The sequence below is a fragment of the Procambarus clarkii genome, chromosome 31 (assembly GCF_040958095.1).
Source record: "Procambarus clarkii isolate CNS0578487 chromosome 31, FALCON_Pclarkii_2.0, whole genome shotgun sequence".
In the NCBI taxonomy this organism is placed as follows: Eukaryota; Metazoa; Arthropoda; class Malacostraca; order Decapoda; family Cambaridae; genus Procambarus; species Procambarus clarkii.
The window spans coordinates 19,725,273-19,746,905 of record NC_091180.1 but is presented as its reverse complement, the minus strand read 5'-3'; the positions used below and the strand labels follow the sequence as shown (position 1 = coordinate 19,746,905).

The following is a 21,633-nucleotide window of genomic DNA, read 5'->3' as shown; positions in this document are numbered from 1 at the left end:
ACGGTCCCTGGAATACGATCCCCTGCCGCGAAGAATCGTTTTTTCATCCAAGTACACATTTTACTGTTGCGTTAAACAGAGGCTACAGTTAAGGAATTGCGCCCAGTAAATCCTCCCCGGCCAGGATACGAACCCATGACATAGCGCTCGCGGAACGCCAGGCGAGTGTCTTACCACTACACCACGGAGACTTAGAAAAGCTAGACGGTCTCTAGTGACTTCCCCCAGGAGGAGCATAAGTCAGGCGTCCGCACAGTGTCAAGACTAAACCAGGAATCCTGTACTGAAAGAGTGTGGGTGTAAATCATAAATGAGCAGTCTCCGTGGTGTAGTGGTAAGACACTCGCCTGGCGTTCCGCGAGCGCTATGTCATGGGTTCGTATCCTGGCCGGGGAGGATTTACTGGGCGCAATTCCTTAACTGTAGCCTCTGTTTAACGCAACAGTAAAATGTGTACTTGGATGAAAAAACGATTCTTCGCGGCAGGGGATCGTATTCCAGGGACCGTAGGATTAAGGACTTGCCCGAAACGCTACGCGTACTAGTGGCTGTACAAGAATGTAACAACTCTTGTATATATCTAAAAAAAAAATCATTGTTGTGGTCACTTGTACTCACAAGTTTAGAGTTATAGAAAACTGAAGCTTTGAGGGGATAACCATGTTAATGTCAAGGTGGTTTAAAGTAATGATTTTAGATTTTATATTCTTTGTTTGCAAAGATAACTCGTGGGGGTTTTATAAAAATTTGGATGCACAATTTTAATGCATTCGACAGCTACAACTTAATAAATTAAATATATAGACGTATATATCCTGTCCGAAATATCATAAATAAATACAGGAATAAATACGAAATAAATACAGGAATATCCTGTTCGGTCCTGCCCGAAACGCATTGCGTAATAGTGGCTTTAGGCATTGTATGTACTAGCTCTATCTATATATCGATCCATTAATGTAACATTACTTGTATGTATGTACCTTACCTGAATAAACATATTTATTTATTTATTTATTTATTTATATGTTGTACATAATATTCCAAGTTGACTAACAAACCGAGTTTTCCTAAAATAATATATATATATATTAAAAAAAACATTAATAATAATAATTCTTATGAAATGATAATGCTTTCCATTATAATATATATATGTATATAATATGTAATGACTTTAGTATCCCCTACAACACGTCGGCGATCAGAGAAAATGGTAGAGGTGCTGGTGGGAGACAACCGACCAGCCCCGACGTTATGGCCTATGATCAGAAAAAAACTCGACCATGCGCTCTTTCACTCCCTCCTCGGGTTTAATATTCCTTGTGTTGGGGGGGACAGGCAGCCAGAGTGTATTTATACACGTTATACTTATATCGAGATTACTGACCCTGCACCCACAAGGATGCAACCCCACAACAAGCTGACTAACTCTTGGAAACCTACTTACTGCTAGGAGAACAGCTACATTAGGTGATTGGTTTCTTTGGTAGGATAGATTCTTACCTTGACAGGAGGAGCCATCTTGGTGACCTTACCTTGACAGGAGGACCCATCTTGGTGACCTTACCTTGACAGGAGGAGCCATCTTGGTGACCTTACCTTGACAGGAGGAGCCATCTTAGTGACCTTACCTTGACAGGAGGAGCCATCTTCAGCGAGGGTGAAGCCCTTGTAACACAGACACTGACTGCCAGAGGAGGTGGGCTCACAGATCTGCTGACACCCGCCGTTGTCAGAGCCGCACGCCCCGCTGGTGGCCTGGTGAGCTGCAACAACACGGGTTGGTCAGGTTCCCTTACATTGTGTTGGGCTATGTTGACTAAACCACACACTAGAAAGTGAACAGACGACGACGTTTCGATAACGGACCGAATCACAATCGACTTGAGAATGGTCCAGGACGGACCGAAACGTCGTCGTCCCTTCACCTTCTAGTGTGTGGTTTAGTGAACATTTTTCAGCCACGTTATTGTGACTCTTCGTCTGCTTATGTTAGTCTATCTTAAATAAGGCAACGTATTAGTGTGTACGTTAGACCTATAATGTTCAGAACTAAATTAAACTTAGTGTACACACACGTTGATAAATCGAGTATAACTAAACCATTCGATGGATAAACTCCTTGAGTAGGGTGAGGGTGCATGACTAATGAATATAACTGCTTCACCACAGATGTAAATTTCTTGGCTTACAGATTATTTTGGGCCACTTCTTGAACCAATTGTTACAAAAAACTATTGATATGTACATTAAATATATACATTAAACTGTGTAACTAGCTTATCAACACTAACTTCTTTAGCTAAATGAATTTTGGGATTCAGTTCCTGAGCCCATTGTGTACCTCTGTAATATTTTTCATTACCACCCACAGGATGGGTATGGGGTCCACTACCGCCCACAGCATGGGTATGGGGTCCACTACCACCCACAGCATGGGTATGGGGTCCATTACCGCCCACAGGATGGGTATGGGGTCCACTACCGCCAACAGGATTCCTTCCTTCTACTCTCTAATTATTCTTTAAATAACAAGATAAGTACATATATGTATATTTGTTCCTGTGCCATTAGTTGTTCTAAGTGTAAATAAAGTGAGATATTTATATACATATACAAAAAAAGAATAGGAGTGGCAGGAGAAGAAAATATCAAAGTGTTCAGTGAGGATCCACAAGGTCTTCTTTGAGTATTCTTTATTTTTTTCTCCGAGGCTATGGGTCCCTACACTTGCACCAGAGGTGGTACCCCTTTTAGATTTATATATATATATATATATATATATATATATATATATATATATATATATATATATATATATATATATATATATATATATATATATCTGTAGGAGAAGTGTCTATGTATTTCAAGGCAGCAGGGAAGTTACTTTCGTTTATATTTCAAGAAACAACGCCAAGCAATATGGCTTATCGAGGGCCTCCTCCCCAGACCAAATACTGCCATTCCCCAAGATGCTGCCCACAACAGATGACTAACTCCCAGGTGCCTATTTATTGTTAGGTGAACATGTACATATTGAGAAAGGAAACGCTGCCCAAACCATTCTGTCGTGATGTGTGGATTGAACCCAGGACCCTCAAATGTGTGCCTATGACATAAACTCTTAATTCTCACCAAAAACCAAATTATTGGTCTTGAGTTCGATTCCTGGGCAGGAGGAAGGGGGTGTGACGTTTGGGCACGTTTCGTTACACACAATGCTCGTATATTCACTTCGCACTGTAAATAAGTTGACGGGCGTTAGTCAACTGTTGTGGGAAACATGATGTATAATGGTCAGAACCGGATAAGCTTAACAGGCTTCGTGTTCCCGTCACTGATAAACCAAAGTAGATGAGGCGAGAGAGTAGAGGAGAAAGGTAGATGTGTGTAGAGGTGAGGGGTGAGGGTGGGGGTGGGGGTGGGGGTGGGGGGCAGCCGGCAGGCTGGGGGTGCCGCAGGACGGTACTGGAGACTCCCGCCATTTAAGGCCGCCGGCCGGATTTACGAGTGGCCGGCTTGCACCGCGGGGGTTACTGCTTCTTTCACAGTCCTCTTATGGATCCGCTCTCCCACTCTGCCACAGCTCTCACCACCACTACTACCACCCCACCACACAACCACTACCACCCCACCACCACAATCCACACACCCGTCTGACCCACTATAATGCTAATCTATCAATAACGAAACATACTACAAACAAAATTCTGTCTTAATAAATATTTTCAGCATTTATAGAATCGTTGCAAACATTCTCATGTTTGGCTTCTTGTAACTGATAACTTTAAAGAATAATGTAAATGTTGTTGAAAGGTGAGTAATATATGCAGGAGCTGCTGTAAAAGAAAGCCGGTCACTCCTCAGGAATAATTATCAAATGAACCTTTGACATCAAGGAAAAACAAGAAGTGGTTGATGAGGTGCACAGGTTCCTGGAGCGGCCCCATCTGGACCCTTACACCCGAGCATACACACATACCATCAGGCGGGACCAAAGAGCCAGAGCTCAACCCCCGCAAGCGCAATTAGGTGAGTCACAATAAAGTGGCTAAAGTATGTTGACCACACCACACACTAGAAGGTGAAGGGACGACGACGTTTAGGTCCGTCCTGGACCATTCTCAAGTCAATAGGTGAGTACATCTCACACAAATACACAATTGAACACGAACAACGACCTAACACAATCCCAGAACTAGATCAACTCTCGTAATAAAAACAGTTGATGGCCTCTCGACTAACGACATTACAAACCAGACACGACAGAGCTCATCTCATTGTGAAATTTAAAATCGCGAAGAAAAACAATGTGAATAAATTAACCCAGGCCACTTGTTTACAAGGTACAACGTAGCACATACAAGTGACAACAGCTTCACACTCAACACGTGTCTGGGTACAAGTGACAGCATGAACAACCCAGCGGGTTTTCTTCCTATTGGTTAGTGTTGTACATGCTGCTAAGGAGGTGTGTCCATTCACAGGATGAGTGGCGCTGCCCAATAAACCCGCCCTTCGGGGCCAAATTTTAAACTCAACACGCCACAGTGTAGGACAGACACCACCAGGTGGCTAAATCTTCCACCACGGGGAATCTCCTTCCAATTCAAGTCGCAAATGAAAAGACAACTCTAGTTCAAAATCCAACTGGAAAAAATCCTCAGCACCAATGGAAGGGATTTAGAAGCGGGGGTTCTTGAAAAGATACCGGCTTCATGTCCCCGTCGAGGCCACTAGAGACGGCGATCCCTCAGGTAAATTCAGGTCAAATCGACAAGTCTTTTCCTAACTTTGCTGCACTTGGCAAGTGATGATAGTTGGTGAAGCTGCTTCCAAATACTAAAAAGCTGTAGCCATGGAACTACCTAATGACAACATCAACGAATCAAGCGGCAATCTCCCGCCAAAAACACCACGAAACTACGACGTCGCTACAACGGCCGAACAGGTCTTAACCCCTAACAATTGTAACAACCACTATAACACGTTGTAACAACGTTCTAATACGTCATAACAAGATGTAACAACTTTATTACACGTTATAACAAGGGAATCATAGGGACCGTTACGTTGTGTGATTACGGGGAACAGTCATATTACCAGCAGAACGTTAACATATGTAAATATATATGTGAGTGTGTGTAACCTATATATGAACCGGGAACCAATGGAGCAGGTATTCATGGCACCCCAGGGCTTCATATGGCCAGGTGTGCAGTGCTCCACGTGAGTTAACATACTCATTATACACAAATATATTCATTCCTTGATTCACCCTTTCTTGGCAGCCTGGTGCCTTGCTATATCCCGCGTGCCGACCAACGCTTTGAGTTCCGTTTATATACCCCATACCCATCCTGTGGGTGGTAGTGGACTCCATGCCCATCCTGTGGGTGGTAGTGGACCCCCATGCCCATCCTGTGGGTGGTAGTGGACCCCCATGCCCATCCTGTGGGTGGTAGTGGACCCCCATACCCATCCTGTGGGTGGTAGTGGACCCCACGCCCATCCTGTGGGTGGTAGTGGACTCTCATGCCCTTCCTGTGGGTGGTGGTGGACACCATGCCCATCCTGTGGGTGGTAGTGGACCCCACGCCCATCCTGTGGGTGGTAGTGGACCCCCATACCCATCCTGTGGGTGGTAGTGGACCCCACGCCCATCCTGTGGGTGGTAGTGGACTCTCATGCCCTTCCTGTGGGTGGTGGTGGACACCATACCCATCCTGTGGGTGGTAGTGGACCCCCATACCCATCCTGTGGGCGGTAGTGTACCCCCATACCCATCCTGTGGGTGGTAGTGGACCCCCATACCCATCCTGTGGGTGGTAGTGGACCCCACGCCCATCCTGTGGGTGGTAGTGGACCCCATACCCATCCTGTGGGTGGTAGTGGACCCCATGCCCATCCTGTGGGTGGTAGTGGACCCCCATACCCATCCTGTGGGTGGTAGTGGACCCCACGCCCATCCTGTGGGTGGTAGTGGACCCCATACCCATCCTGTGGGTGGTGGTGGACACCATGCCCATCCTGTGGGTGGTGGTGGACACCATACCCATCCTGTGGGTGGTAGTGGACCCCCATACCCATCCTGTGGGTGGTAGTGGACACCATGCCCATCCTGTGGGTGGTAGTGGACACCATACCCATCCTGTGGGTGGTAGTGGACCCCCATACCCATCCTGTGGGTGGTAGTGGACCCCCATACCCATCCTGTGGGTGGTAGTGGACCCCACGCCCATCCTGTGGGTGGTAGTAGACCCCATACCCATCCTGTGGGTGGTAGTGGACCCCATGCCCATCCTGTGGGTGGTAGTGGACCCCCATACCCATCCTGTGGGTGGTAGTGGACCCCATACCCATCCTGTGGGTGGTAGTGGACCCCCATACCCATCCTGTGGGTGGTAGTGGACCCCATACCCATCCTGTGGGTGGTAGTGGACCCCATACCCATCCTGTGGGTGGTAGTGGACCCCATACCCATCCTGTGGGTGGTAGTGGACCCCATACCCATCCTGTGGGTGGTAGTGGACCCCATACCCATCCTGTGGGTGGTAGTGGACCCCATACCCATCCTGTGGGTGGTAGTGGACCCCATACCCATCCTGTGGGTGGTAGTGGACCCCATACCCATCCTGTGGGTGGTGGTGGACCCCATACCCATCCTGTGGGTGGTAGTGGACCCCATACCCATCCTGTGGGTGGTAGTGGACCCCATACCCATCCTGTGGGTGGTAGTGGACCCCATACCCATCCTGTGGGTGGTGGTGGACCCCATACCCATCCTGTGGGTGGTAGTGGACCCCATACCCATCCTGTGGGTGGTAGTGGACCCCATACCCATCCTGTGGGTGGTGGTGGACCCCATACCCATCCTGTGGGTGGTGGTGGACCCCATACCCATCCTGTGGGTGGTAGTGGACCCCATACCCATCCTGTGGGTGGTAGTGGACCCCATACCCATCCTGTGGGTGGTAGTGGACCTCATACCCATCCTGTGGGTGGTAGTGGACCCCATACCCATCCTGTGGGTGGTGGTGGACCCCATACCCATCCTGTGGGTGGTAGTGGACCCCATACCCATCCTGTGGGTGGTAGTGGACCCCATACCCATCCTGTGGGTGGTGGTGGACCCCATACCCATCCTGTGGGTGGTGGTGGACCCCATACCCATCCTGTGGGTGGTAGTGGACCCCATACCCATCCTGTGGGTGGTAGTGGACCCCATACCCATCCTGTGGGTGGTAGTGGACCTCATACCCATCCTGTGGGTGGTAAAGGATAAGGTTACAGAGGCTTGTTGTTGTTTTAGATTTATCTACTCATAACGAAATGTCTATGTAGCACGGGCTATGGCGATCCCGTAGAGGTTACAGAGGCACATAATGTACTCAGGAACTGAAACCCAATTATTAGTTTGGCAAAGTTGCATCGCTGATGAGCTAGCTACATAGTTGGTTAACATAGACATCAACAGTCTAGTCGCGGGTTCAGGAGCCGGACTCCAATGTTTTATAGGCTAAGCAATTTACATTTTTCGTATACCTCGCTAGGTATATGGATGAGCCACACTGTGGTTGTACCACGTACCCTGACTTATGGTACACGAACGTGACAAACTTTATCGAGGATTAGTATTTTTTGGATTACACAGACGTTAGGAGGACCACTTGCTGTGTGAGAAGGACCTCCTTACTGCCTCAGGAGGACCCCCCCCCTTACTGCGTCAGAAAGAACAATTTACTGCGTCAAGAGGACCCCTTACTGCGTCAAGAGGACCCCTTACTGCGTCAAGAGGACCCCTTACTGCGTCAAGAGGACTCCCTTACTGCGTCAAGAGGACCCCTTACTGCGTCAAGAGGACCCCTTACTGCGTCAAGAGGACTCCCTTACTGCGTCAAGAGGACTCCCTTACTGCGTCAAGAGGACCCCTTACTGCGTCAAGAGGACCCCTTACTACGTCAAGAGGACCCCTTACTGCGTCCAGAAGATGCTACACTTACCATGTCAGGAGCAGATAGTAGGTGAGAGCTGGAAGTGTGAAAGTTAGTACCATTAGCGTGGTGTGGCAGAGCCAAGTAAGCCACGGGTAATTGGCGCTAGGACACCACAACATGGGCGGAGCAAGATAATGGCTAATTCCCAGGCTAAAGATGGGTGGGCGGCGATACAACGGCTATGATTTGCAAGTTGATGCCCCGCCTCGCTGATACGGGATGGCTCGCCGCCGGACAGCCAAGAAGACCTTGTGGGGGTTAATATCTCTCTCTCTATCTATCTCTATCCCAAGCTCAACTATGCAAAATAGACAGTTTCTATCACCGGATAATATATTTTATACAATGTTCATGACGCCAAATAGCAATGCTTGACAACTCAATTTATTTTTCACTTTCAAATTAGACACTCGTGATACTTTCACTTACGTAACAGAGACGAGCATGATACGAGAGGGTCTAGCGCTACCAGTTGGCCAAGACTCCTGCTCGTAACTCACCAGTTGGCCAAGACTCTTGCTCGTAACTCACCAGTTGGCCAAGACTCCTGCTCGTAACTCACCAGTTGGCCAAGACTCTTGCTCGTAACTCACCAGTTGGCCAAGACTCCTGCTCGTAACTCACCAGTTGGCCAAGACTCCTGCTCGTAACTCATCAGTTGGCCAAGACTCTTGCTCGTAACTCACCAGTTGGCCAAGACTCCTGCTCGTAACTCACCAGTTGGCCAAGACTCTTGCTCGTAACTCACCAGTTGGCCAAGACTCTTGCTCGTAACTCACCAGTTGGCCAAGACTCCTGCTCGTAACTCACCAGTTGGCCAAGACTCCTGCTCGTAACTCACCAGTTGGCCAAGACTCTTGCTCGTAACTCACCAGTTGGCCAAGACTCTTGCTCGTAACTCACCAGTTGGCCAAGACTCTTGCTCGTAACTCACCAGTTGGCCAAGACTCTTGCTCGTAACTCACCAGTTGGCCAAGACTCCTGCTCGTAACTCACCAGTTGGCCAAGACTCTTGCTCGTAACTCACCAGGTGGCCAAGACTCTTGCTCGTAACTCGACGGTGAAGACGACTGATACAAATACAAGCGAGCGGGACCTCGAGTGACCCCCTCTTCCACCCAGAATGTTGAGGAGAGATACAGGGAGAGGGACAGAGGGGGAGAAGGAGAGGGGGAGAGGGGGAGAGGTAGGAGAGAGGGGGGGCGTGGGAGGAGAGAGATGTGAGATAACCAAGTATCGATTCCCAATTAAACTTAGCATTCAATACGATATTAAATCTAGTTATCGAATACCCAATTAAACCCAGCATTTCCAATCGAAACTAGCTTAACCTAATATCGATACTCATTTAAACCTCGCATACCCTAATCCAATTTAAGCTTTTCATACCACCTTTTTATTCATTTAATATTGGGTGGACGGGTTGGTGACGTACATCTTTTCTCAATCTTTGGCGGCTGTGTTTGCAATTATTAAACAGTTAATGAGCTCTGAAGCACCAGGAGGCTGTTTATAACAATAACAACAGTTGATTGGCAAGTTTTCATGCTTGTAAACTGTTTAATAAATGTAACCAAAGCCGTCAAAGACTGAGGAAAGATGTAATCGTTCGTAAGTACCTGCGTAACTGCTTCGTGAATCTGGCCCCCTGGTCACCAACCGTCCTCCCAATAACACGTCGCATTTTGACGTATACTTTACCTAACGGGCAAAAACTGTCGTACTACAAAATAGTAGCGGCTGGCGAAATTGGCATAATGTCCCGTTTTCTGTTTGTGGACTATCTGGTAGGTTGAAGAAAGAAAGCAATCTTTCCTCAAAAATTGAGGAAAGATGTGCACGTTCGTAAGTACTTGCGTAACTGCTTCGTGAATGTGGCCCCAGGCTGCCCTGTGGTCACACACAGCTCCACCTGGGTCTCCCTGCTCTCACATGCTCCCTTTACCCTCACTTGATTAAGTCGATAATGATTTAATAAGATAATATGAGAGCCTGACAAAATTTACGAGAATATAATAGGGATCCCCCAAGACACGTGTATAATAGACGAGCAGGTTTAGCTCCACAACCTCGACAGCTAATTACACGCTTGTAACCTGTTATCATTTAATAACCCAGTGTTTTTTGCGTTTATGTTATGTATTTTTAGATTAAAAGAAGGTCGGGGAATGCTAAGTGTTGGTTTCGACGGGACCTGAGGATATTTATCCATGAAAATATTGTTCATTAGCGGAGGGATCAATTTGGGTTAACAATTCATTTCAAAATCAACCTTTTCCGTGTGGTCAATATTCCGAGAGGTACTGAGCTGACGTTTTCCTAAGATAAGATTTTTTTGCTTATATTAACACCATTTAATGTTGACACTTTTGCAATGTTTTTTTGCAGGCCATTTTCGTGTTTAGTGAGGCCAGCAGACGGAATAGTGAGAGGGAAGACTGACTTACCGTATGCGACGCAGGTAGGGAGAATCCCCAGCCACTTGTCTCTCCTGCAGAAGAGTCGGTTACTGAAGTCCTCGCCCAACCTGTAGCCGAACTCACACTCATATACCGCCTCTGCGTACTTGTTGTTGGGGGGAGCTGGATTGGTAACGCTGCTTGCGGGAGAGAGAAGAAGAGCAGGGTTATCAAGGCTAAGATATAGTAGAAATTGGCAATAATACATAAATCCCGATATATAAATACAATTAAGAGTTCTGGCACGAGATCTTCATTAAATCTGGACGACTCAGAGTTGCTACAGAAGACATACGTGTGGAAGGCTGTGACGCGGGCCCTCCTGACCCTCGGTGGAGGGAGGTAGATGCCGTCAGCCTCGGAGATGACGCATGACTGGTCCAGCTCGGCGAAGTTGATATCCTCAGTCTCGACGAACCTGACGGGAAGGGCAGGAGGAGCTTAGATTAAGAGGGCCGGCGTGCGGCTTGTACGCTATGTGCTCGTATCTTCATCACTGGGATTGTCAAGAGGGTGAATAAAAAGCATTGTGATATACTGAATGTCGGATAAAAACGTTTCTCGTGTAAAATGGGTGGTATATCACTACTCAAGAGCTGGTAAAACTGGCCTTCTTCTATGGAATGTTACACGAAACATGAAGAGTTTAAGATTAGAGACTGGGCACGAGGAAACTCGTATCTCACCTGGTATTCTGGGAATTTCCTCCATCACCCAGCAACCTGTCTGTCGGGTAACCCTCGGGGAGGCCCTCGGGAAGCTCGCCCCCATTCTTGTCCTCAACTTCGTTAGAGTAACTCCTAGGATTTTCACTGTAGATGTCCATCTCGTCCAGGTAGCTGTAGTCGTCATCTCCACCAGGGTACTCACCTCTTGTACCGTCTTCATGCTTAACTGGAGTTTCACCAACTGACTTCTTCTTTCCTTTTCTCGTCTTCTTGTGTTCCGCAGGCAAAGAGTCTATGCTTTTCTCGAAGTCGGTGATGAAGTCTTCCTCTGCCGTGCTCAATATGTCGTCTCCGCTGTATAGGGATGATGACGGCGACTCCGGGACAAAGTCAACAATGGTGCCCTCAGCTTCGCGCCCTTCGATGGTGTACTGAGGCTCCACGGCAGAGTACGTCGAGTCCTTAGGATAGCCAGAAGACACTTGTGGTTTGTCGGCTGAGGTGGTGGCTACGCTGGAGGTGGTCGTGGTTGCAGACGAAGACGCCTCCGATACCTCACTGTCATCGTCAGAATTTCCAAGTAGGCTCCCCGTAGAGCTGCTGTCAGTTGGAGGGCGCTTTATTTTGACCTTATTCTTCTGTTCGTGTAGGCTTGGGAGGACTTCGTTGGCGATCTGATCGTTGCCTCCTTCGCTAGCGGTCACGCTGGGCCCGTCGCTGTTCGTGTCCCATGTATTCAGGTTGTTTTCTAATCGACTTTCGCTCTCATCTCGACTATTCTTTTTCCTGTTCTTTCGATTTTTCCTTCCTCCTTTACCTAAGAATTTCAAGATTTGCTTTATTGAATATTAAGGTTAAAAATTAAACATTTAAAGTTTCATGGATATTAGTAGTAACATTTTAATCATATATATATATATATATATATATATATATATATATATATATATATATATATATATATATATATATATATATATATATAAATATATAAATATATAAATATATATATATATATATATGTCGTACCTAATAGCCAGAACTCACTTCTCAGCCTACTATGCAAGGCCCGATTTGCCTAATAAGCCAAGTTTTCCTGAATTAATATATTTTCTCAATTTTTTTTCTTATGAAATGATACAGCTACCCATTTCATTATGTATGAGGTCAATTTTTTTTATTGGAGTTAAAATTAACGTAGATATATGACCGAACCTAACCAACCCTACCTAACCTAACCTAACCTATCTTTATAGGTTAGGTTCGGTTAGGTAGCCGAAAAAGTTAGGTTAGGTTAGGTTAGGTAGGTTAGATTGTCGAAAAACAATTAATTCATGAAAACTTGGCTTATTAGGCAAATCGGGCTTGCATAGTAGGCTGAGAAGTGCGTTCTGGCTACTAGGTACGACATATATATATATATATATATATATATATATATATATATATATATATATATATATATATATATATATATATATATATATATATATAAAGAGAAAGCAAGATTCGAGTAGTTACATTGAACACATTATTAAGCATGTCTTGATTATGTGTTCAACACAATATACAAGTAAAATATCAATTGAAATATTACTTCTGTGTTTCCTGTTATACTATAGGTAACTATTTCAACTTATATTCGAATTAACATTATAACTACTGCTCCAATTAATATTTCAATTATTGTATCATTGAATAGTTAAATATATTTATTATTATGCCAATTAATATCTCAATAACTAGAAGTCTAAGTTGCCAAAAGATTTTTTTTTTTCATTTAGACCTTGTTTATCGCTCTTCTTCTCTTGTTCAGTATTCTTTTTTCTTCGTTCTTTCCTCCTCCTCTTCTCTCGTCTGCTCTGCAGGATAGTACTAAGGTTCCTCCCGCGCTCCTCCACTGTCTGCGTGTCTGCCGCGCCTCCTGCAGCCTGGTTCACCTCGTTCACTGACCGGTCCACAGCCTCCACACCTGTAGTCTGCTGCTGGACCGGGACAATGACGCATATATTACCTCATTTATGATATATAAACAACTTCAGAAAAAAGTAGTTTTTTTGTCACCCGTGGAAGCTGTATTATGCGACAATGAACAGTCCCAAATTGTCGTTAGTAAGATAAATTACCTGACTGGACTAAAGGGATACAAACCTCCTCTTGTGCTTTTCCCTTCTTTCCTTTGCGTCTCTTGCGATCTCTCTTCTTCTGCTTCTCCTCCTTCCTCTTCCTATTCCTCTCTCTTCTCCTCTCGATTCTCGCCCGTCTCTCGGGGTCTTCTTCGCCTCCTCTTGCGACGCTGGCAGGAGTCTGGGTCACTGGTGGGGGGATGGTGGTGGTAGTGGTAGTGGTGGTGGTGGTGGTCAGGGGCGCCTCGCTCGACGACCCCGTCTCCACCGCCCCTCTCTCTTCTTGCTGCTGCCGAAGGAAAGGTGAATATGTTGACCAAACCACAACACTAGAAAGGTGAAGGGACGACGACGCTTCGGTCCGTCCTGGAGCATTCACAATCGACTTGAGAATGGTCCAGGACGGACCGAAACGTCGTCGTCCCTTCACTTTCTAGTGTGTGGTTTGGTCAACATATTTCAGTCACGTTATTGTGACTCCTCGTCTGCAAAGGTGAGTAATCGGATGGGTGTGGGTAGTGGTAGTGTATGTAGTGGTGGTGGTTAGAAGGGGTGTGTAGTGGTAGTGGGTAGATGGAGTGTGTAGTGGTGACAGTTAGAGGGGGTTAATATGATGGGGTACAGACGCCCGCGTGTGTTATAACATGACTGAAGACACTTCTCAAGTGGAGGAATTATTACCGTTAACTAGTAAAGACTCTATCTACCGTTAATTAGTAAATACTATCACTAATTAACGGTCGAGTGGTTGTATACACACGTCTCATTAACCCGGTATCTGCCTACATATGTTAACCAAAAGCCCTACCTGAGTCTTCCCCTTCCTTCCTCTCACTGTCTGCGGCTTCTTGGTCTTCTTCTGCTGCTGCTTCCTCTCCTTTCTCCTCCGCTTCCTCTCTCGTATCTTTTCCAGTCTCTTCAGTCTCTCCTCTTTGGTGTCCTCTGCCGGCACCCTGCCTCTGGTCGCTTCACTCCGGGAGCCTTTGGCCTCTCCCTTGACTCTCTGTTCCTTGAGGTTGTCCTTGATGGTGGAGGAGGACTCGACGATGTTGTAGGCGACGACGATCTGCTGGTCCTGCTGTTGTTGGTCAACCTGAGTCAACTCCGGTACTGGGGCTTCTACCTCGGGTACTGGGGCTTCTACCTCGGGTACTGGGGCTTCTACCTCGGGTACTGGGTCCTCCACCTGGGCCACCTCGGGCACTGCTCCCTCCCTCACAGCAAACAAATAATAAATATATTGTTAGAGATAATTGTTTAATTCAGATTGTTGCCGCCGGACGGCGACTATATGTGCACCCCATACTCATCCTGTGAGCGGTAGCGCAAAAAAGATCACACTAATATATATTACAATAATATATTAATTATTATTCATTGGAGGCAAGTCTTTTATTAATATATCAAATAATACATTTACAGGATAACAGAAGAGCTTCTGTTTACACCTTTTAGTCTCCATATTATATAGCTTCTACGTGTAATGGTCTATGTTACGGACCCGAGCCCAGCGTCGTAGCACGGAGCAGTGACGTCCACGCCATCTGTGGGTTAGCTCCCGAAACCCCCTCCAAATGGACGACGCCATCTAGTGAGGACGAGAAGTACCGGCCACAGGGGCTGGTTTCCCGTCCTGATCAGCTCATAACATAGCCGCTGCTGACCTCTGGTGAGGTGACGCTTAGACAGCAACGCCATCTATGTAGTGGATAGGTGGGCGTTTGTGTCTAAGCCTGTAAGTGAGGTGCCCTAGGGTGTCCCTAGTACTGATGACGTGTCTGATTACAGAGTCGACCTGGGACTGCTGTAATGGAGGTTGGATCAGTCTACCCAAGGCAGCCGTAGAACCTCCACTCATTTGCTGCTGAAGCTGTGAGTCACCCCTCCGGATGAACACTGTTGTGTTAGCCTGCCTGTGAGGTGGCAGAACCAGGGATTGTCGTACCCGGGGCTGACTGGTGGAGAAGACTAGCCACTGGGGTGTTGTGGTGAGGAGAGTGATCTGTGAAATCACACGAGGCTCCTGCCTAGGGCTCGCAACCCTAGTATCGGTCGTGGAGTGGCCTAACCAGCGGAACTGATTGGAACCTGCCAGCTACAGGCTGGATTTGTGGTTGAAGGCCTCCACGACGGTGCCCCCAGTGGAACTGTGATTTGGCTGGCCTGTGGCCAGGGTAGACTCGAGAGAATCGAAGGATTCATCGTGAGGCCACAAGAGGACCAAGGGCTAAGCATCGTTGAGCACTGTGGAACACTCCGCGTCTTCAGAGGAAGACCATATTGTATATTATAGTGTTTATACCCCCCCGTGTGATAATTTATATATTTATTTATGGTGATGGTGATAATTATATATTTAATTTTGTGTAATCGTATCCCTTCCCCTTTAATTTACTTGCGTTACGGAACATCCCTTGAAAGCCACTACTAACTTGGGGCCGGATACCCTACTTCTAACAACATCAGAGAAAGAACCCAGTTGCGACCCGATAGGGCCGTAACAGTCTACTTGACTACTGCTTGTTAAGCGAGTTACACTTTATGGAGCATGAGAGGCTATTCATTGATCACTCGTTAATTCGTACACAATATAAAACAGAAATAGGCGATACATATTGACAGAAAAACGAATCCAATACACTCCGGGGAGATGAAACAACTACAGTACAACCTCCAGAGATTGAACAAATACATAACTCGGCTCCAAGAGATATGAAACAAATGCACACTACACCTCTAATTAGGTGATACAAATTACACAATACACCCCTAATGCGCGCGCACGCGCGCGCACACACGCACACACACACACACACACACACACACACACACACACACACACACACACACACACACACACACACACACACACTGACAGTTTATCAAGATGGCACTTAAAGAAGGCACTTGGAGTAGCATCAGTGAAGCACTTAAAGCCACATGATAATGACGGCTCTTAAACGTTGATAAACATAATAAGAACCTTAATCTTTCTTGCTGGGGTCTGGTGCCAAAGGCCGGGGGGGCCGTATGCCGGAGAGCCGGACGCCGGGGGAGCCGGACGCCGGGGGGGCGGGTACTAGGGAGGCCTAGTGGCCAACATGGGGGGGGGGGGTGGAGGTGTAAGTGTAAAGGCCCGTAAGTTACCCGGGATGGCATTTATAGTAACCTGAGAGCGCCCTCAACACTTCACCAGAGGGGATAAACCTTAACAAGATGTGTGTCCTAGTACAGTTGACTACGTTCGTTCCCGCCTGACAATCAGGTATCCCGGGTTCGATTCCTTGCGGGGGGATAGAAATGATTAGGCACGTTTCCTTTTTACCTAATACCGCTGTTCACCTAGCAGTAAAGAGTTAAGACAACTATTGTGGGGGTTGCATTCTGGGGACGATCAGTAGTTCAACCTTGTCAGTAGTTCGACCTTGTTAGTAGTTCGACCTTGTCAGTAGTTCGACCTTGTTAGTAGTTCGACCTTGTCAGTAGTTCGACCTTGTCAGTAGTTCGACCTTGTTAGTAGTTCGACCTTGTCAGTAGTTCGACCTTGTTAGTAGTTCGACCTTGATAGTAGTTCGACCTTGATAGTAGTTCGACCTTGTCAGTAGTTGCTACTATCTTATTACTGCTAGTCATATTGAAGTGGTGAGAGTGTTCACGACCAGGCTAGTGCTGCTAGTATTACGGCAGTGGTTAAGAGTGTTCATCATGCCACAGTCTAGTAGTGAACATGAAGAGAACAGAATAATTATCAGAATACAGTTCTTATTTTAAGGGGAACCTCTCTGCCTCATAACTGTATCTCTGACCAACCCCGAGGACTTGTGTTACAGTGTTGAAATGTAACATTAATTCTTTACTGCTGGTCGTATAAGTACCTTACATTAGTTATCTGATTCCGTGACAGAGTTGAGGCAGATATCCTTATCCCAGTTGACTGCACTGGAATAAGGTAATACACTCACCTTATCCCAGTGCAGTCCAGAACGGTGGATAAGACCAAGAGCACCAGATCCAGCAGCTGTGTGTGTGTGTGTGGATATATTGCTACCTCGCTTCAGAAGAGGCGTCAGTAGTGAGCACTGTGATTATCGCCCCGGAGGGCTAAGCCCTGTACATCTACAAGAGACCAGGCATAACTTAGAACTAGTAGAACTCACAACCTTATCACCTTTAAGACCCGACACGACATAAACAATTACACAATTAGAACCCTCCCCCAGTCGTGGACGTCTAAGCGTTTGAGAGGACGCTAAGGGCCATAGTGTCAGACCAGAGACCAAGCGAGAGCACTCCAAGCAGCAGCCGACCAGAGACGGTCTCACCTGTTGTTAAGACGGCGCCCGCGGCCTCTACCGCGCTGGTGGCCGGGGCGTTGTCGACCTCGTCCTCTCTGTCGTCTGGGCGTGCTGGGCGGCTCTGGTGCCCCTGTGGGTGGTTCCGGTGCTCCTGTGGGCGGTTCTGGTGCCCCTGTGGGTGGTTCCGGCGCCCCTGTGGGCGGTTCCGGCGGAACTGTGGGCAGGGAGTGAAGTACGTTAGGTCAAGTATTAACCTCACGAAGAATGTAATTCTCAAATTCATATATTCACACATAAATACATGGCCATGTTTTTCACTCAAAACGAGCTCACCCCTAAAGCCTAGACAAAAAAAAAAAGTCCATCTTGCCTCCTGTAAACAGCTACGCTAATTACTGTTAATAGTTTCCTTGCTATCACCTGTTGCTTACAGCACGGGTCTCTCAATATACTCTCCCGAGTCAACCACAAACGTATGTTGATACATAAAGAGTGAGTGACGTCAGCGCATAAAACAGCATAAAGTTCCACCCTGATGATGCTCGCCTCTGGGGACTGGTGGCATATATAGACTTGATCAGGAAAAGTAACGGAGTAGCCAAAACTGACAGAAGACTTGGACTCAACCGTAAACATGTATAATGGGTGAACGTCAGGGAAAATGTTCAAGAAAAATGAGTTTCATAAATATAGTAAGGGGTTGAGGGATCCTGCCTATGTAGGGCAAAAGGTTCCACATATGAGCTCAAGATTGGCGGAGAAGGAAAGGCTCCACAGCCAAGGAGGAGGAGGAGGAGGAGGAGGAGGCCGGTGAGATGCAAGGCGTCAAGACGGCGAAGGGTCGAGGCCGACGTGTACAAGGGCTAGCCATTGTGTAGTTTAGACAACACAAAGGAGGGTAGAGGAAGGAGGGTAGACCTATCCGTCCCCCAGGAGGCATGGGACAAGACTCAGAGCATCCAGTCCCGAGGTAAGTGACAGGCGGGTGTCAAAGACCAATCTGCACGAGTCAGTAGGCCTATTGCATTGTAACACTTGGGAATACCTGGTTGTTCGCGGGCACTATAGTGTGTCTGTCACTCACCACACCCACCAGTCCATAACATCACACCCACCAGTCCATACACCACACCCACCAGTCCATAACACCACACCCACCAGTCCATACACCACACCCACCAGTCCATACACCACACCCACCAGTCCATAACACCACACCCACCAGTCCATAACACCACACCCACCAGTCCATAACACCACACCCACCAGTCCATAACACCACACCCACCAGTCCATACACCACACCCACCAGTCCATAACACCACACCCACCAGTCCATAACACCACACCCACCAGTCCATAACACCACACCCACCAGTCCATACACCACACCCACCAGTCCATAACACCACACCCACCAGTCCATAACACCACACCCACCAGTCCATAACACCACACCCACCAGTCCATAACACCACACCCACCGTCCATAACACCACACTCACCAGTCCATAACACCACACTCACCAGTCCATAACACCACACTCACCAGTCCATAACACCACACCCACCAGTCCATAACACCACACCCACCAGTCCATACACCACACCCACCAGTCCATAACACCACACTCACCAGTCCATAACACCACACCCACCAGTCCATACACCACACCCACCAGTCCATAACACCACACCCACCAGTCCATAACACCACACCCACCGTCCATAACACCACACTCACCAGTCCATACACCACACCCACCAGTCCATAACACCACACCCACCAGTCCATAACACCACACCCACCGTCCATAACACCACACTCACCAGTCCAAACAGTTCAGCTTTCATAGCCACAGTTTGCACATATTTCAAATATCTTTTGTTTAAACTTCACATCGAGGAAAAAATCTTGTACTGCTATTTTTTTCAATAAATTACATAAGACGTGCACATTCTTCACAGGTCGAGGACAAATATGTGTTGCAGGTTAAAGAGGCTGGCCTTTGCACACACACGAGAGCAACAGCCAAGCCTGAGTGTGCAGTTAAGCCTCCAAGATAGCAACACGTACACATATGGAGCACCGATAACGTCCAATATCCCTTGTTCTCCAGCAGGACCTTCGTGTGTGATCACTGTGTAACTTTATTAGACCCCTAGTCCTTAGGGCTGTTTCTTGGCCAGGATATAGATGGTGGCCGGGATATTGATGGTGGCCGGGATATAGATGGTGGCCGGGATATTGATGGTGGCCGGGATATTGATGGTGGCCGGGATATAAATGGTGGCCGGGATATTGATGGTGGCCGGGATATAGATGGTGGCCGGGATATTGATGGTGGCCGGGATATTGATGGTGGCCGGGATATAGATGGTGGCCGGGATATTGATGGTGGCCGGGATATAGATGGTGGCCGGGATATTGATGGTGGCCGGGATATTGATGGTGGCCGGGATATAGATGGTGGCCGGGATATTGATGGTGGCCGGGATATTGATGGTGGCCGGGATATTGATGACGTTATGGGTATTGATGGTGGCCGGGATATTGATGACGTTATGGGTATTGATGGTGGCCGGGATATTGATGACGTTATGGGTATTGATGGTGGCCGGGATATTGATGACGTTATGGGTATTGATGGTGGCCGGGATATTGATGACGTTATGGGTATTGATGGTGGCCGGGATATTGATGACGTTATGGGTATTGATGGTGGCCGGGATATAGATGGTGGCCGGGATATAGATGGTGGCCGGGATATTGATGGTGGCCGGGATATAGATGGTGGCCGGGATATTGATGACGTTATGGGTATTGATGGTGACCGGGATATTGGTTATATCCAGAATAATGATGATACTCGGGATATTGACAATTTCCCGTCTGAACATTGAAATTTGTTGCAATAATTCTTAAGTGTTTTATGAACAGCCGGATACAAAGGCGTGCATGTTCACTAGTAACGTGGAACTTGTAATGAACAATCCCGGTAACCAGGATAAAACAAGTTACAATTATAGAGCAATAACTATCTGTTCACACGAGGGATTAGTCTCATTCAACTGAGAATGTCTACATAATTATTTGGCATTTTTATATCTAATGTCTTATATGGTGGTTGTGGCGGAGGTGGGGAGGGGGGGGAGTTGTTGTGGTGGAGAGGGGGTGGGTTGAGGTGGAGGGGGTTGGGTTGTGGTAGTGGAACCTGTGCTCTCTATCGTGTGGGAGTTGGTGTACCGTGTTCGTCCACTCTAACGCATTGTGGCTCAGTTATCTTCAACTTGCTCCTGCAACTGTTGACATGGCTACACACTTTCCACGGTGAGTGTGTGTGTGTGTGTGTGTGTGTGTGTGTGTGTGTGTGTGTGTGTGTGTGTGTGTGTGTGTGTGTGTGTGTGTGTGTGTGTGTGTGTATACTCACCTATTTGTGCTTGCGGAGGTTGAGCTCTGGCTTTTTGGTCCCGCCTCTCAACTGTCAGTCAACAGGTGTACAGGTTCCTGAGCCTATTGGGCTCTATCATATCTACACTTGAGACTGTGTATGGAGTCAGCCTCCACCACATCACTGCACTCCATTTATTAACTACTATGACACTAGAAACGTTCTTTCTAATGTCTCTATGGCACTCAAGTTTCTACCTGTGTTCCCTTGTCCGTGTGCCCTTTGAGGCAAATAAACTGTCTTTATCTACACTATTAATTCCTCTGAGAATCTTGTATGTGATGATCATGTCCCCCCCTAACTCTTACCTGTCGTCTAGCGACGTGAGGTTTAATTCCTTGTAGTTAGTCTCTCCTCGTAGCTCAGGGGTATGAGCTCGAGTACTAGTCTGTTGGAGGTCTCTCTCTCTCTCTCTCTCTCTCTCTCTCTCTCTCTCTCTCTCTCTCTCTCTCTCTCTCTCTCTCTCTCTCTCTCTCTCTCTCTCTCCCTCTCTCTCTCCCTCTCTCTCTCTCTCTCTCTCTCTCTCTCTCTCTCTCTCTCTCTCTCTCTCCTCTCTCCTCCTCTCTCTCTCTCTCTCTCTCTCTCTCTCTCTCTCTCTCTCTCTCTCTCTCTCTCTCTCTCTCTCCGTCT

At 47.2% G+C, this 21,633-nt stretch overlaps 1 protein-coding gene across 9 annotated transcripts in view; it reads right to left on the bottom strand.

The window, feature by feature from the left end:
- The window catches only part of LOC123758751 (fibrillin-2), a 344,156-nt gene that overhangs the window by 54,247 nt on the left and 268,276 nt on the right, over positions 1 to 21,633 (bottom strand). For 7 of the 9 annotated variants that reach the window (XM_069334438.1, XM_069334445.1, XM_069334443.1 and 4 more), the window contains 8 exons: positions 17,579 to 17,765; positions 14,065 to 14,470; positions 13,282 to 13,545; positions 12,917 to 13,115; positions 11,149 to 11,947; positions 10,758 to 10,880; positions 10,451 to 10,599; positions 1,635 to 1,769 (listed from right to left, as the gene is read on the bottom strand). In XM_069334438.1, the coding sequence (XP_069190539.1) occupies positions 1,635 to 1,769; positions 10,451 to 10,599; positions 10,758 to 10,880; positions 11,149 to 11,947; positions 12,917 to 13,115; positions 13,282 to 13,545; positions 14,065 to 14,470; positions 17,579 to 17,765 (2,262 nt within the window). The remainder of the gene's footprint in view (positions 1 to 1,634; positions 1,770 to 10,450; positions 10,600 to 10,757; positions 10,881 to 11,148; positions 11,948 to 12,916; positions 13,116 to 13,281; positions 13,546 to 14,064; positions 14,471 to 17,578; positions 17,766 to 21,633) is intronic. The other 2 variants (XM_069334440.1, XM_069334439.1) reach the window with 2 other exon arrangements.